The sequence below is a fragment of the Perca fluviatilis genome, chromosome 10, assembly GCF_010015445.1.
Source record: "Perca fluviatilis chromosome 10, GENO_Pfluv_1.0, whole genome shotgun sequence".
Classification (NCBI taxonomy): Eukaryota; Metazoa; Chordata; class Actinopteri; order Perciformes; family Percidae; genus Perca; species Perca fluviatilis.
In genome coordinates, this window is record NC_053121.1 from 29859802 (window position 1) to 29877709 (window position 17908).

The window sequence follows — 17908 nt, forward strand, 5'->3', positions numbered from 1 at the left end:
GCTATAGATTATACCTCACCTTTTTCCGCCAACAACACTTTTGTATTTGCTTCCCTTTTTAGTCAATGGCTGATTGTTTTTGACCGACATTTCCTCGTCAAATGAGGGGCGGCCATCCGTATTTAGTTGTTCTAGCGACGGTTTTAACACTCGTCTTTCCTCTGTGTTGTCAACATGTGAGCTCGGATGAGACTTGGACCAAGTTGAATGGCTCTGTAGTTGATTTCGACTCGTTCAGAGAGCAGTTTCACCGCATGTATGAGGTCAACAGCGAGGAATTTAACCGTCGTCATCTTTATTTTCAGGTAGGAGATACGAGGGACAAGAAAGATGTGTAGAGAAACTCTTTTGTCACTCCTCACTTTTTACTTTTTACTCATCAACACGCCTCTAAAAACAATTGTGCACTACAGACAACGCATACGTATGTAAATGAGGCGTTATTATGGAACCTACGCAAGGATAGCCGATTGGTCAGGGGATAGGACCTGAACAAATCGGGTTATGTTACCTTGCGTAAGCATGGACGCCTGGCCAATTAGTGTGTGAATGCTATTGAAGGGCGGGTCTTTGTTTTATTTTGTAGAAAATGTGAACTGTTTGCAAATTATGTATTCATTGTAGATGGATATGCAATAAGTGAGTTAAGTAATTACAAGTCCTGCAATTCAAAATTGCACCTAGTTTACAGAAGTGGGCTAATGTAGCCTACTACAAGCAAAATGTAGCCTACTTGTGCTACTGTGACTACAGTGGCTTTTAACATTGACTAGTGCGATGATTGACACTGATTGACCACTATTCAGAAAAAAAGTTACATTTGTGATTTAAAAGGAAATATTTGAGTGAACTGAAAGTTACTCCTTTCAGACTCAGAGTGCTTTATTAGTATAGACTCAGTCACCTGTTTATTAGGTAGCCTAGCTTAGTAAAACTAGAGCACTTAAATGTAACAGTCATGAAATAAATCATTTTGTTTTAGACCATTAGTTTTTGCCAGGTGTACCTAATAACCTGACAATTGGAGTAGTATTATTAAAGCATTAACATCTTAACAGCATGTTAATTCATCAGCTGGTTTAAGTGGAGCTACTTAATTTATTTAGATTACCTACTAGATGTCAGATAAATGTAGTGGAGTAAAATGTTCTGAAATGAACTGTAGTGGGAGTGTTAGTATGAGGAAATGCAGTACTTCCTTCCTTTCCGCCAGTGGTTAGTGATTAAAAACTAATATGAAGATAACGTGTGTATTTCAGACTCACTCATGTTGTATTATCAAGAAAAAAAACACCTCTTTTTTTTTTTTTCTTCTTCTACACTCAATCTGCCATTTGTGTTGTTGCAGAATGCCACAGAGCGTTATGCATACCTGAACTCATTCTCCACAGCACCACAGTCTGCTAAATATGGCATCAACCGGTTCTCTGACCTCTCACAGAAGGAATTCAGAGGTAGGCTGACGTTTTGTCACATGTCAGGTGAAATGTATTTATATATTTATTTATTTATTTTGTACCTGTATTAAGCATCTTACTCCCTGGATGACTGGGCTGAATCTGCTCATTGTCATTGTTTACATGCATCTTGGTATCCAGCAATGACTTTGAACTGTATCTGTAATATACAGATCTCTACCTGCGAGCACACACTGACAGAGCGCCTCTCTTCTCTGGACTGAAGACAGGGGGGCTCCCAGCCAAATTTGACTGGAGGGACAAAGCAGTGGTGGCACCGGTCCAGAACCAAGAAGCAGTAAGGTCTACACAAAAATATGATAGATATACTGTATAGGTAGGAATGTACTGTAGGTACAGAGCCACAGTTAGGTTATGTTCAAAGTGGTCTATATCGACGACGTTTCATTTACGGGATTGTTCAGGTGCCGCTGGAAATTCCGCCGGATGTCCGTCACCTTCCGCTTTCTTTGTGTTGGCATTTTAAACTCCGGTGGATTTATGAAGACTATCTGTCCAATCTGAGTTTTCTGTCGCACAACTAAAACAACCTTTGAACGTACACGTTTCACCAAAACAAGTTCCTTCCCGACGCTATTTTGCAGAGGCACCGTGGCTCCGTCCGGCGCTTAGCACGACCCAATACGATTGTGATTGGTTTAAAGAAATGCCAATAAACCAGAGCACGTTTTTCTCCCATCCCAGAATGCTGTGTGGACTAGCCAGACGCTCGTCCGCAGCGCTGTGGAGGAATGTTTTTTATTTGAGTGGAGAGGCACTCTAATAATGGTCAAAGGACAAACAAGGCCATTTAAGGCTGATTTATGCTTCTGTGTCGAATCGACGGCGTACCCCCACACACTCCTCTGCGTCGCCGCAAACCCCCCTCCGAGCCCTCCGCCATAGCTCAACGTGCACCTCCAAAAATTTGTAACTTTGAGTCGAGGCGACACAGTACGCAAGGTCTACTGGTCCTGTGTGTTGATAGTCAGTGTTTCAAGCAGCCTACTGTGGGGAGTAGCAACATGCTAGGGGAATTGATGCTGAGGAAGTGAACTGAGAATAGTCTGTTTGGAGAATGAGATCGCCTGTGCAAATGCTATACAGGAAAAGATGCAGTCTCTTACATAATTAAATGCTGTATGTTTTCATTTAAGAAATTACTGGTTTCAGGAAAGCAGTGTAATCCAGACAAGATGTGAGATATAAGAGCAACTTTTGCTATCAAAATATCTTAAATGATCCTCAGCCTTTAAAGATTAACACATTAACTGAGGCAGAAATTAAGATATCCCTCAGTACACCGCATACCTGAGTTGTTTCTTCCAGTAGATGGCAGCAGAAAACAAACAGTTCACTCAGCCTGGCCAGATCATCTCACCTCATCAACATGTACAACATCCATACTGTAGAGTCCTGTCTTTAAAAAAAAAATAACAAATCAGGATTTGATTCTGAATGCAATCACATCAATCAGATCAAATGCTTTAAGATTAGTCAGTGCTTTACCCACCAAATCCCATTTGAACTTGTATCTAAAAATGTGTTAGTCTGATATTACTGTTTATAAAAAAAAAAAGATGAATTACAGCATTGATTTGGACTGCAGATATGGCAGAGACCATCGTTCAACATAAACCAATTCTTTATCCTGCTGAAGTGTCCTTTAGCAAAACACCAACCTCTGTGTTAATGGGGGGGGAAAGCAAAATTACTATTTCTCCTGGGTAGCATAATATATGATTGCGTTCTGGAGTTTGGTTCTGAAGCCTTTTCTTTTTGTAGTTTTGTTTTTCCTGATTACTATATATGTACCTTTTACAGTGTGGGAGTTGTTGGGCATTTAGTGTGGTTGGTGCCACACAATCCGTCCATGCTATAGGAGGCTCGCAGCTGGAGCAACTCAGTGTGCAGCAGGTTCTGGACTGCTCCTTCCAAAACAAAGGCTGTAATGGTGGCTCCCAAGTCCAGGCCCTGAATTGGTTAAAGCAAGTATGTTGATATTTTTAATTTTATAATTTCAAGCCTTTCCTAAATATTTTCAGGTCTTTAACAGATGCTTTGTAAATGGTTACAGTGAGTACAAAGATAAAATAAGCTCCCAATACTTCAAGCACACAATAAATGTAAGGACTACTTGTTATGTGCTCCCAAAGTGACCTGAGGAAGAGGAAGAGGAAACCTGTGGGATGATAGGCACATTTTGCTTTAGCTAAAAATCAGGTAACATTGTCATGCATTTGAATTAGAGAGATATGTAGAGGCGGTTAGCAAAATAAGATTGCTGTCTCTAGTCAGACATAAATTAGGAAGCTGCCTGTGCCAGGATATTTCATAAACAAGATGAATAGCAATTTAGTATTCCGATCCACTCACTGAGATAAACTATTTTTTTTCTAGACCAGAGTGAAACTGGTGCCTCAGTCAGAGTATCCCTACAAGGCCAAGACAGGAATCTGCCATTTTTTCTCTCAGTCACATGATGGTGTTGCTGTGAAGAACTTTACTGCACATGACTTCAGGTACAATACTCATTTTTGCAAGTTGTCTACAAGCAATAAAGGCTAAAAATTAACAGCGCTATATTTGTGAAAGATCACAATCAATTTTAATGTTTTTTACATAAAGTACCAAGGTCAGAGGAGAGGAGGCGGGGGGGTCCTACGCAATGACAGAGCACAGTGTTTACTGTTTCAACACAGTAGCACTCTAGCCACAGTGACCTAGAGCTACCTCGAGTTAAACTGAATCAGATATTTATTTAATATTGAACAGGATTGTGTCTCACAATCTTGCATCTATAAAGCCTGTTTTTTTTTTTTTATGTATTGCTATGATAGCAACATGTCCAGGGTTCTCTAACGGAGTCTGGGAAGTTTTAGTTTCAAAGATTGTTACATTTGCTGACCTAATATAACAATTTCTTGACTCCTTTTTTTAAAGGTTTTTTTTTTTCCTTACATACAAATTGTATTGGATATAGCTTATAATTTATAACATTTGGAAATGTATTTGTATACAGTATGTAATAGCCTTAAAGTACAGCAAAGTTAAGATGCAATAGTTTTCAGTAAATGTAGTAAATGTCAATGTCATGCTACTACCAAAAGGCCTCTTTATCTCAACGACCCATTGATTGTTCGTTTTTACTTACCCCCATCTTCACATAGGTCAGAGTGCTGGATCATTGAGTACAACAAGCTGCTAGAATTGGGCACTTGTGCAGGGTGGAGACTCAGGGGCCATGGAGGTGTCTTATCCATTTGGTTAAGGGGCTCATAAGACCAGATCTTTACTGGTGCATAGCAAAAGAAAAACAGGATCATACTGTAAAGTTTGACAAGACCTCACCATGAATAGAGTGTAAAAGGGCTTTATTCAATTTTGGCACAGACCTACGGTAGACTCCATGGACCTTATGTCATGAACCTGGCAGAGGAGGGCATCACAGCTATTCCCTACTGGGAATAATCTGCTGGAAGGACAAGATGGGGTAGCACAGGGCGCCTGCATATGTGCAACAGAGAGAGTGGGGAAATTACCAATGTTATGAAAGGTAATGAGTAAAGAGAGGTCAGATGCTGATCCAGAGAAAATGTTGCAAAATAGGACCAGTGAAACATTGAATTTAGGAGTATACAGTAACCGTATAGTAAAAAATGATAGTGCCACAAAAAAACCCAATGTAATCCCAGGACCAGGTTTGCTGCCTCAGGACTAAATGTTTCTGTTTTTCTTCGTCAGTGGTCAAGAGGAGGCAATGATGGGTCAGCTGGTGGAGCGAGGACCTTTGGCTGCTATTGTGGATGCTGTCAGCTGGCAGGATTACCTGGGTGGAATCATCCAGCACCACTGCTCCAGCCAAAGGTCTAACCATGCTGTCCTGATTGTTGGATACAACACTATTGGTAAATGCTGTCACTACACTGGCATGAGAATGAATAATTCAAATTCAAAAAAGACCACTGGGATTTTGTGTTTTACTATAGCTAACATTGACATTTTTAGGTGAAGAAAGTTTCACAACCGCTATGGCCCATGAAAGTAATTTAAAGCTGCACTAGACAAGATTTCTATGTAAAATAAAATGTCATAATTGCAAATTGCTGCTGCAACAGATCAGACTGCAACATATATGTAATATACCCTAATTAATTGCTAAAACAAAATGAGAAAGAGAGAAATACATCTTTTAACAAGCTGTTTAGTTTTTATTATTGAGCCCCAAAACTATAATTTTCTCATATCAAGTGAAATATATGTTGCACGTTTCCAGTGAGAATGAATGTTATTTTTTGCATTTTGTCGATATTGTAGTGATATGCTTTACTCATTCTTGTTAAAAGATAGCAGCACTCATTTCTAGAATATCATTAAAGACGTAGAATTGCATTGGAAAAAATAAATTATATCATATCGCTGGTTAAATATTTCTGTAGATTTTAGAAAAAAAAATTGAATTAAAAAAAGTCAATGTTGTGAAAACATTTTTCCTGGATTTACAGTATTTGAAATAGGTTCACCTTCTGCCTTCTTTGTCCTTTGGTACTAAATGGTACACAGTGATCAATGACTAGCCGGGTTGGCAAACATGAGTCCTGTGTCCTGTGTCCTTGTCGTGTTGCAAGATTTCGAGGTATAGAAGTTTAGATGATTCAGGCAGTTACCTCTTAAAGCTTTGTGTCTGAAGAGAGAAGTTTTAAAGTTGGTGAATTCAAAGATACAAGAGATCTTGTTTTGACAGCAGTTGTCAGAACATTATCACAGCTATCTCACTTTTGTATTTTGACTTCACACATATCAGTATTTTATATTTCTTAACATGAATTATTTCACACCCACCTGTGTTTTGCGGGTATGTCACAAGGATATGAGTGATTATATAACAGTCTAAAGGGGCAGCCGCAGTACACACATACAACTGAGTGCTCCTTCACCCTGTAAATAATTCAATCTTGAAATACATGTCTGTCTGTCTTAGGGAATGTTCCATACTGGATTGTGCAGAACTCTTGGGGAACCACATGGGGTAATGAGGGTTATGTTTATATAAAAATCGGTGGAAACGTTTGTGGTAAGTATGATCTTTGCCTCCTGTCATTTTCTGTTTATATCTCCTTTTAGTTTGATGTCTGTATGTTGCTGTGCCCACTAACCCTTTAGGGACTAATAACACATCCTTCTTTTTTCTCTTCCCAGGTATTGCAGATTCTGTCGCTGCAGTTGTCCTTTGATGTGTGTGTGTGTGTGTGTGTGTGTGTGTGTGTGTGTGTGTGTGTGTGTGTGTGTGTGTGTTTTTTTGTGTGTGTGTGTGTGTGTGTGTGTGTGTGTGTGTGTGTGTGTGTGTGTGTGTGTGTGTGTGTGTGTGTGTGTGTGTGTGTGTGTGTGTGTGTGTTCACCACTGCCAAAATGTGTGTGTGTGTTCACCACTGCCAAAATGAAATGTGTCATTTTAAATGTTTTTTTTTTTGTTTTATTATTATTGAAATGTCACAAAGTTACATCAATAAAACAAAATAAATCACTTTATATGCTGATAAGTGCTGGATCATACCTGAGTGATCGACACGACACTGCAGAACTATATGATAGGTATAAATGCACTGTACAAAAAAATGTTGTTATAATTATTAAATACATAAGATAGATAAATGTTTTGGCTGATATGGTTCATACATTTATCTATACAAGGATCAATCACTGCATAAATACACAACAATTTACACTGCCGGTCAAAAGTTTGGGGTCACTTAGAAATTCCCGTTCCACTCCATTACAGACAGAATACCAGCTGAGATCAGTTACATTGGTTTTTTTTTTAACCAGGGCAGCAGTTTTCAGATTACATTATGTGCTTACATAATTGCAAAAGCAAATCATGTAATCTGAAAACTGCTGCCCTGGTTAAAAAAATCAATGCAACTAATCTCAGCTGGTATTCTGTCTATAATGGAGTGGAATGGAAATTTCTAAGTGACCCCAAACATTTAACCGGTATGTACAATTAATGTTATACCATATAGCATACTATACAAAACATTACACAACTACATTATTAACATTATTTACAAATGCATTATGCTGTGCAAATTGTTCTATTGTAGATGTTGACATTGTTTATACAGAGGTTTATTATAATTGTATGTACACACATCCCAATAGTCTAAAATGGCTCCCTCTCTGACACATTTCCCATGCTGACATGAAAAATAATGTGTTTGTAAAAACCCATCATAGCCATCGGTTTGATCACTGCGCTCATTGATCCACTTGCTTTCAGGTCAGTCACAGGGAATTTACATAATTGTACTGAAAAAAAAACATCAAAGCAAATTTTATCAAGTAGCCATCTGCTATACTTTGTCACCGGTTAAGATTAGAAATTAGAGCAAAATTGTCTAATTTGGCCATTTGAATTGTTCAGGGTCAGACACTGCGTCACAAGATTCTGGCGTATAAACCTTGGTGCTGCAGTCTGATGTAACTAATAAGCTAAATTCTGTTACTGTTCTTTGTTAACATAAGTGTAGGATATTTGGCATGCTTTTAGTGTCACAATGAGATGAAAAAAAAATTATATATATATATTTTACATTAAAAAATACAATCCAAATACTAAAATTATTTAAATCCCAACCAATAATACTATCATGGTATCAAGTGTCTCTCCCTAATGGATATTTTGGTGGTTTAGATTGTCACCTATGTTAAATGACCCCTCCCTGTGCCATGCTTCACTCTTTTTTCAACTGTAAAAAAAAACAAAACAAACAAACAAAAATTCCATTTTCCTGTGTTTTAAGAGTTTTCTTCATCATCTTACTGTATGCACCTCTTACTAAAACCTTTCAGCTGTGCAACGGATCTACTGTTTTGAGGTCAGTTACGGTGAAAATGTAAGCCAGGACAGACGACTGGGATTGATTCCTCTAGTCTGAGTCTTCACTGCTGCAGTAGGAGCTGTCGCAACATTCGGCCATGTAGAGGAACGTGTGAATGTTGGGATTTAGCTTGGGCACCCAGTGGCGAGGCACCAGGAACGTTGCCAGATTGAACAGATCCACAAACACTTTGTAGCGGTCACTAAAGGGAAAGAAAATAAGTCTTTAAATATTTAACTCATGTACTCAAAATATAATTATGCGTCTGTTACAAATTGTACTTTCTGAAGGACAAAAGATAAATAAAACTAATAATGGCCAGCGAGTAAAGAACTTCTCGTGGCTCCTTTGAAATGAACTTTAAGGATAATTTGTGCATGTCAGGAAGAAGTGACCATATGACAGGTTCATTCAGATAAGCACAGGGTATCAGTGTCCTGTCCTTATCTAATTTAATTCTAAAGTGTTTAAAGTGCTCATATTATGCTCATTTTCAGGTTCATAATTGTATTTTGAGGTTGTACCAGAATAGGTTTACATGGTTTAATTTTCAGAAAACTCCATATTTTTGTTGAACTGCACATTGCTGCAGCTCCTCTTTTCTCCCTGTGTGTTCAGGTCTCTGTTTTAGCTACAGAGTGAGACATCCCATTTCTATACCATCTTTGGTGGGAGTCGCACATGTGCAGTAGCTAGGTAAGGATCGCATCAGCTAGCTAGCTGTTTCTCCAACTTCAGTCAGTACAAGGCAGGATTAGCCGGGAGACTTCTTCTAAATGAGGGCGCACTTCCAACTTTGCGTGGGAATACCTGCAGATTAGGGACATGTAAGTAGTTCTTACTCGTGTGTGTTGTAGCAGTGTTTTGCCACTGAGAACGAGGGGGCTAACCACTAGCATGCGGTTAGCCCGGCGTTTCGGTGTCAGATTTTGAACACCTCACCCGGAGACTGAAGGCAGGATGCATTCAGAAACCCGTATCTCACTCAAAACAGCATGGATGTTTGTTTTTTTTCCAAGTTTGTATGCGTGTGGAAGCACCAGAGACACAAAATAACATCCCAGAAAAAGTGTTTTTTTTCATAATATGGGCACTTTAAGATATGTTATGTGAATAATAATAATAATAATAATAATAATAATAAATTTGTTGTATATAGCGCTTTAAAAAGGTACTCAAAGACGCTTTACAAGGTAAAAAAAAGCAATAGCAAGATCAGTATAAAAACAATAACTAGCGATAAAATGTTGGAATGTTACATTCCATTCTGTGAAGTCACTGTTTTCCTATCTGTGTGAACAAACCTTGAGACAATCCTTCTGCCCATCCTGACTCTTTTGTATCTTACTACACGCTACTAAATGAATGTAGCGATTGTTAGAAAATATGTAGGCTACATTATGTCCTTGTGTGTCTCATTAAATCTTTAGAACATTGTGAACAGAACCGTGCTTTGTGACACTTTGTTCTCCGAGTGCTCGCCACTGCTTTCAGAATCAACTCACAGGGGTCAAACCAGTTGATGATAGGATTTATACCAAAACGATCGTGATCGGATTGTTTCACAACAATATGTGCAAAGTAAAGTGTTTAATCAGTAGGTTGAAGTTTATAGCGTACAATACCTGACAGTAGATCTCAGGTAGTGGTAGCCAGATGAACCCCCTGTGCCGGCTTTGCTGCCAATCATACGATGCACCATGCATACGTGATTGTCTAAAAAACAAAAGACAGAAATATGCTCTGTGATATGAGCAATGGTTTGGCCCTGCATATGAGCTGCATTTCATATGAGCTGCATTTCATATGAGCTGTAAATAGTTTAGACATATGTATGATAGGAGAGTAAAACATGTATTTCATGGGAATAGGTTGTTGGATTGATCAGCAGGCGAAGAGGATATAAGAATCTTCTGCCTCTGAGGTCCTGACCTAACTTTGGCTCTGTAAACTCCGTTGTTAGTCCAGCTCTGCCCTTGGGCGAAATATGAAAGCATTGGTTTCTAGTAGACATGCTTTTTTTTTTTTTCTCTCTGCACTTTTTTTTCTGTTCTTCACTGGGGAGTATGGCTGGGTACCGAATGCAATACTTTTTAGGCACCAACCGAATTGCCTATAAAGTATCAAGTATCGAAAAATGCCTCGTCATTCAATACCCAATTTCAATATCTAAGGAGTAAATCTCATCAGCGTCAGTGAGCCAATAAGCATGCAGCATGCTCTTACAGAGATCTAATACGATTTTTGATTGGCTGTCTAACGTTACACGTAGTAGAGGCAGGCAGGAAAAACTCTACGTTACGCACAGAGACGGGGCTCACATAGTAGGAGCGGAAAAATAAATAAAAAGATTTGTGCCGTAATGTGGAATGTTGTAATTTCTTTTTGTTTTATGAAGTTGGTATCGAAAAAAATATCGGTTAGGAACCAGTGTTGAAGTCACGGTATTGGTATCGTTACCGGTATCGAAAATTTATGACTGATACCCAGCCCTACTTGTGAGCATATGCTACAGTAACTTACATCGCCATTTTGTCATGAGGGTGTCAATATCCATGAGAGATGTGAGCAGTTGGAAAGGAACCTGGAACCTCGGCTCTTCCCTAAAAAGTAAAAGAAGATTTTAGTGTTTGCTGTATTTGATTTATTTAGGATCTCGTGTACAGACGATCAAGTATAAGTATGAAAATGTTTCTGGCTGGTGTTCATAGAAGTTGTAAAACGAGCCTGCTCGCTACCCTCAATGGAGTTAATGTCTTTAACCCAGCAGTTTCACATTGTCACCATGCAGCGACTGACTCAGCTAATTCTTGTGTAGTCTTAATGAGTCTCGTGCCACGTTGTGTCACTGCATAATTAAAGGTGAAGGAATGCCGTAAAAACCACCACATACCTGTAGAAGTTGATCATCAGGGCACCTTGGAGAGCCTTGTAAGAGAGCCGCCTCTCGCCTTGTCAGCAAAAATAAAAATATATTAGCCTACAGTACTTTGAAAGTAAAACTAAGTGTCTTTAATTAGTTTTGACATTCACTGGATTATGACAAGTGATTGATCAGTTTTTTCTTTTTCTTTCAATTTGTAGAAAGCACTCACCTTTGCTAAGGAGATGGTCATGTCGCTTTTCATCAAAGAGTGACGTAAACAGCTCTTTCTGTTTGACCAGTTCAGCCATCATTTCTTCCTTGTCCTCAGAATCTTCCATTTTCTTTAAAAAAAAAAAAAAAAAAATCGGTGCACTCCAGGGAGAGCAAAGAAAGTTTGTTCTGAAAGCTGGAGTCATCTCTTACCTCGATTTTCTCCTTTTCCAGTTTCAGCCCATCAAAAATATTGATTTCCAGCCTTTCCCAGAAATTGAATCCGTCCACCTCCAAGCCAGGAGTTCTCTCCAGCCACTCCTGAGAAGAAGAGCCAAGGGTTTTTATCACACTCATACCCTGGTCAGTAGCAGATGGGCTTACCCAGAGCAAGAGACAACAAACAATGTTGAAAAGAAATACAGAGATATACAGTAAAATGAAATTATGCCCTATTTAATTAACTCAGTTTAAAAACTGCTGACCAAGTGTTTGCCAGTTGTAAGATGTACCTCGACTAGTTTTAAAAGTGTCGGCTCCTGTTCTGTGGCGAGCAGCATCTCACTCTCATGACCCTTGAAATTGTCCCTGTAATGGCGTCTGTTGTATGGAACCCTCAGGTTGTCCGGGACCCCAATTTTGTTCTCCAAGATCCGAAACTGAAGGCTTTGGAATCCAGAGGCTGGAGCCAGGTATTCCCTACACACAAGCACACACAAGTAAGCATACGTGCACACAGCACAGACAGAGTCTGTCATGAGTGCATCTTGTAGGTTTTTTCTTTTTTTTTAGAGCTGAAGTAGAAAAGGCCAGAAGTTATTTACTAGTGCTTACCTAAAGTCAAAAAAGTCCAAGGCTGTCATTGTTTCCAAAACCGCAAACTGGTCGACCAACAGCTTAAAGATCATCACAATCCTGTGGATGCGATTGTTGACTTTCAGCATGTTGCGTTCATCTCTGACCTACAATAAAAATAAAAAATAAATACTGAATTCATTTTTTATTAACCTAGTTTGTGGCTCTTCCAGGAAAAAAAAAAAAGTCATGGATCAAAATTGCTCAAATTTTAATTTAGAACATCAGCCGCAGTGATGCACAACATTTCTTTCTTTCTTCATTTTCCTGACTGAATTCCAAAGCCAGATTGACTGAATAAGACAACTCTTATTGAATATGACTTATCTGACTATCATAGTGTTCTCATCTGAGTATTTTGTACTTTTCAGTTTACTCAAATTATTTCTACTTTGTGATTTCATATTTTGAGCAGCGCTCAATCTTCAACGCTGACAGTTCACATCCAAAAGATCTGAATGTATTGGTAAAACAAAATGTTCTTCTCCACTTCAGAATCGTATCAAACAGATGGTACTTGAAAACTAGATAATATGTTTCTATATATGATTCATGAAGAAAACACACAAGGGGCACTATCTTGCACACGGCGCAGCGCAAAACCCGACGCAAGTGTCTTTGCTAGTTTAAGACCGACGCAGTTGTCAGTTTCCCGTCCAGCACCCACGTTGTCTAAACAGCAAATGCACCTGCGCCCATCTTTGCGCCCATGGGTGTGCTGGTCTTACAGGGAGGTGTGTTCAGGTGAATTCTTGGTGTATTACTATCTTGAGGCAGCGGGAAGTGATCGCGCCTCACGCCGTGCACTTAGATCATTAAAATAGGGCCCATTATCACATAACGTTTGTAAGATTATTTCGCCCCAGAAATACAACTTACATGTCCACTGATGAAGAGATGTCGCACCGAATCAAGTTCAAACAAAATCTGTTTGAACCACAGTTCATATGCTGAAATAAAAGACAAAAAGTTTAAGCCTCATAAACGTTTTAGTATAATATTACAAGCTAAACAGGTCTGTAAGCAGTCATTTCAGTTCAGTTCAATTTTATTTATATTGCACCTTTAAAAACAACCATAGTTGACCAAAGTGCTTAACAAGCTCAAAAAAAATATATTGATAATATAGTAAACAAACAATACAATACAAAATAACCAACAGTAGAGAAAAAAAAAAAAAAAAGGACAAGGTGTCAAAGCTCAACTTGAATTGAAAGCCAACGAATAGTAGTGGGTCTTAAGCAAGGACTTGAATGTTTCAACAGTCTGAGATGGTCTTATAATAGGTAAACTATTCCAGAGATTTGCAGGAGCCACTGCAAAGGCTCGGTCGCCAGGATCTGGGCACATCTGATTGGAAGACCTCAGAGCTTTGACAGGTGTGTGGACTTGTAAAAGCTCTGATAAATAAGAAGGCGACAACCCATTTAAAATCTTAAAAACAAGCAATACAATTTTAAAATCAATCCTGAAACAGACAGGAAGCCAGTGGAGCGTGGCCAAAACCGCTGTAATATTTTTGGTCCCGGTTAAAAGTCGAGCTGCTGCGTTCTGGACTAACTGTAACCGACGATGACTGATCCAATCCAACATATAAAGAGTTACAGTAGTCTAATCGAGACACAATAAATGCATGTATGTCTCTTTCAAAGTCTTTGCATAGTCTTAGCAGCATGGCTAATTACACTACAAAAAGGTCAATTTGAGCAAGTTACTCTCTAGTATTCAGCCTTATAATGTACATACAAAATTGATTCTTGGTTGAAAATCAATTGGATATTTTCAGGAGAGACATGTAAAAAAAAATGTACTCCAAAAACCAATATAAGATTACTAAATCAATGACTAAATACAAGATGAAAAGAACTATTTAATTCTGTAAGACAAGTAGAAAAAGGCTCTCAAACACTATCAATCTAGTTTTACCTTGATGGGTGACGATGAAGAGGTGCTCATCATGGATTTTATTGCCCTTTACTTCACTCTGCAACACCTGGGCTGAGACGATTTTGTCGAGCTGAGAGTTGAAAAGAAATGAAGCACTCAACTTAAGAGCCCACATTTGAAGACAAATCCAAATTCCAGTACTTATCTTTCTTTAAATAAAAAAAAAGCCAGGTACAAACTGATATATATAATAGGTGTTTTTTTCTATACCTGCAGGTAGTCTCCATAGATGATTCCTCCTTTACTGGCCTTGTTAACGCCTGCCTGAGAGGCATCCTCATCTTCCTCTGTTTTGGGAGGCTTGTTTTTGAATAACCTGCGGTGCGAAGAGAGAAGGCGTTTTGTTACTTGATGTTTTCCCATCAGCCGGATTAGCAATGAATTGACAGAGGGCTGCATGTAATCAAATTTGAAGAAAAGGAAACAATGTGATCATAAATCCTTTAGAGCCCTGTTTTAGCTGCAATTACAATTTGAACATACAAATGCCTCTTCTCAAAGTATGGACATCCACTCATGACTTCAGTTGTGGCACAGATGTGTTCTTCTTCCTTGACAACATTAACTAAAATTGTCTTCAACGCAATCCAGACTTTTAAAGACTCACCCCATCCAATCACTCTTGAGGATACAGACACCATCCGGCCCGCCTCTATTTGCCCCAGGGAGCTGTTATTTACCATTTATGTGTTTACCTTGAACCAGGACATCCTTCTGGACTTTGTTTGACTTGCTAAAAGAACATCACAAAAACCCTTTTTCAAATAATAAAATGAAAAACAGCAGATACTAAATACATATTACATAATACGCTACGCAACATTATTTTTCTGTCCCTGCTGTATCTTTCGCTACAGCTAAGAAAGCCTTTAGGTTAAAAGCCCCCTCAGATTGGAGTAATCTACATGTAAACATTCGATCCAGTCTATCTCTCCACTCCTTTAAAAATGCCCTGTTTTCCTATTACAGTACCAATTGTACCTGTCCATAATCCTCAACAACACCATGATAAACCCTCTTCTAATATTATTATTAATATCCAGTTTCATTCTTGCTCTGCCTCAAGCTTGATTATGACTGACTGATTATGATGTTCATTTTTTTTGGTCTGTTTTTGTTTTGTTAACTGTTGTGTCTAATTATGATTGTACTGTATATTTATTTATTTATTTATTTATCGTTAAGGACTGCCCGAAACTGCCTTCGAGCTTCTCCTGTACTGTACGGTAATTCCTCTACTATGCGAAAGAAAGTCGCGTGATTATGACACAATCGTTAGCCTATTTTTACAAAAACGTCTGCTACGGAGCCATAAGATGAGGTACAAGGTAATGGAGCCTTTTATACATTGTCGTGTTTCTTTAGAAATAAACAACGGACAAATAGAGTCTTTAAACGCTTCAGATGTAAAGTTATTCGCTGTCAAAGTGACGTCAAAATGAATGGCAGTCAATGGGATGCTAACGGCAGGTGATGGCTTGTTAGCCTAAGAGACTCCCTACAGGAGGTACGCTTTCCGGATGCTCGCTTTCCCCCTTGGGTCCGACCATAGAAAGTCAAATGAATGGTTTCCTCCCTCTAGTTACTGCTGTGTCAGTGTTAAACAGCCGTTGCTTTGCTCTCGCACGGAGATGTAAACGCTTATCTTGTTTAAAGGGCTCTTAGACCCAAGTGGTCCGGTCTACCAGGTTTTGCAAGATTCGTATGCACTTCTTGGTGTGTAGAAATGTGTGTGTGTGTGTGTGTGTGTGTGTGTGTGTGTTTGTGTGTGAAATAGAGTGACACAGACTTCCCACGGAGACCAGTGAAGTGAATTAGAAGCACTTTTCCGTTTCAGTTTGACTGTGTTGGCATTTAAGACATTACCGCCACCTTCTGCTCCCGAGTGCCACCTACACTTGCTGACGCCCTTTGATTCAAACATACAATTTCCGGTAGTGACCAAACTTTATTCGATCATTTAAAATGTTCAATTCAATCAATTTCAATCAACGCAAAATGAATCCATACAGTTAACATTCTTCAAAAACATCAGATAGCTCAGTTGGTAGAGCGGGCGCCCATCTATAGAGGTTTACTCCTTGACGCAGCGGGCCCGGGTTTGGGTCCCTTTGCTGCACGTCATTCCCCCCCGCTCTCTTTCATGTCTTCAGCTGTCCTGTCAAAAATAAAGGCTGAAAATGCCCCAAAAAATAATCTTCAAAAACCAACTGAAGTGTACATGATTGAACCATGTTCTTGAAAGGAATATAAATGAATTGCGTAGCATTTTCTTAATTCATTTTTGTAAATTCAAAGACCTGCTATTTCCCATTTTTTTCAGTGTGTTATTATTGCTTGTGACCTTTATACTGAGAACAAATCGTGTATTCAGGAAACTTCTCTGCACATTGCTGTCTCGGTCACAGTTTATCTTCACTGTTTACTCTCCAGGGTTTGCTGTTTATATCTGTGTGTATCTCTTACAAATGGTGAAGTTAGTTATGTAAGCCTCAGACTTGGAGGTACGTGCATTTATTTGCATCACGGGTTTGATGTCCTGGATGGCAAACCTGATATGCACGTCACTTCTATCTCTTTTTTTTATTTTGCCATGAACGTTTCTAAACAATACATGTAATAAAAAAAAAGAAGGAATAATCTGTGAAAAATCTATCTAAAGATGGGTAGAGCGGATTTTGAACCACAACCAACCCAGAGTTTTTTTTCATTTGACCAGTAATAAAAACATCCTTAATTTATTTATACTGGCGCTCAAAAAAGAAAATGTTAAATTTACTTTTTATTTTATTAATGTCTTTGACAGGGAATATGCATGTGGGCATTGTTACATTTGAAATGCAACTGATGCAGTGTATAGGTCTTCTAATTCTAATTTACAGACCTTTAATCTTGATAAGCTATGTTAATGATTAATAAGTTGATATTATTTGAATTTCTAACCATGAACTCCTCTTTACCACTATAAAAGCATACAATAAATCTCTGAGAATCATTGATACCCCTCTGTAGGTCATTGGACTCATCTGTAAATATTTGCAAATGGTTAATATTTTATTTTTTCTTGGTGAACATCATCGTAGATGGGTGGTTCTAAGGCCAGAGAGAGTGCTTGGACAGTACATAATGTTAAAGAACGTACACTGAGCTTGTAAAGCCATTCATGGTCAGGCTCCCCAGTATATTTCAGAACTCCTCAGCCCCTTCTCCAATTCCAGGCATCTTAGATCCTCGAATCAATTGTTTTTAACTATTCCTCGATCGAGGTTAGTGGGTAAAGGAGATCGTGCCTTTTCTGTGGCAGCTCCAACGCTTTGGAATAATCTTCCACTTTGTCTCAGATGTTCCCCCTCCATTGATAGTTTTAAAACACATCTCAAGACAATGGCCTTTGGTTGCTCTTTTTTTTAAGCATTTTAATAATTATTTATTTTTATTCAATTATTTTAAAATTCTTTTATCATTACATGTTGTACTGTACTGTTGTATTGCTATTTTATCAGTGTAAGAATTAGAAACCTCAATCTACTCTCTCTAAATCTCTATAAGATCATTAGCGCCCTTATTTATTTTTTACCCACACTCTTTGTAGACTTCTCAGTAAAGTCCCAACAGCTTTTGCAACTGTCCTCAGAAGATCAGAGGGATGATAACAAGCAGCTATTTCTGAATTGGGACACGGTACAAGCCCA

General features: G+C 38.6%; 2 protein-coding genes across 4 annotated transcripts; one reads left to right on the forward strand and one right to left on the reverse strand.

Moving 5' to 3' along the window:
* Nucleotides 1-2: 2 nt before the first annotated feature.
* On the forward strand, nt 3-6777 carry ctso (cathepsin O). Of its 3 annotated transcripts, none has more exons than XM_039812692.1 (8): nt 3-305; nt 1349-1454; nt 1631-1755; nt 3282-3449; nt 3858-3979; nt 5202-5365; nt 6439-6531; nt 6657-6777. In XM_039812692.1, exons 1-8 carry the CDS (start codon nt 102-104, stop codon nt 6689-6691), a joined length of 1017 nt encoding a protein of 338 aa, XP_039668626.1. In that variant the 5' UTR covers nt 3-101; the 3' UTR covers nt 6692-6777. The 3 variants fall into 3 exon arrangements, with proteins under 3 accessions (XP_039668626.1, XP_039668627.1, XP_039668625.1); XM_039812693.1 differs by having other exon boundaries at nt 6439-6486; nt 6657-6756; XM_039812691.1 differs by having other exon boundaries at nt 6439-6747.
* A 953-nt stretch (nt 6778-7730) lies between these two features.
* tdo2a (tryptophan 2,3-dioxygenase a) lies at nt 7731-14847 on the reverse strand. The gene is made up of 12 exons (XM_039812697.1): nt 14700-14847; nt 14427-14532; nt 14196-14286; nt 13149-13219; nt 12249-12376; nt 11927-12113; nt 11628-11735; nt 11434-11545; nt 11232-11289; nt 10862-10941; nt 9964-10054; nt 7731-8540 (listed from the first exon to the last, which is right to left on the reverse strand). Exons 1-12 carry the CDS (start codon nt 14732-14734, stop codon nt 8387-8389), a joined length of 1221 nt encoding a protein of 406 aa, XP_039668631.1. The 5' UTR covers nt 14735-14847; the 3' UTR covers nt 7731-8386.
* Between the last annotated feature and the right edge of the window lie 3061 nt (nt 14848-17908).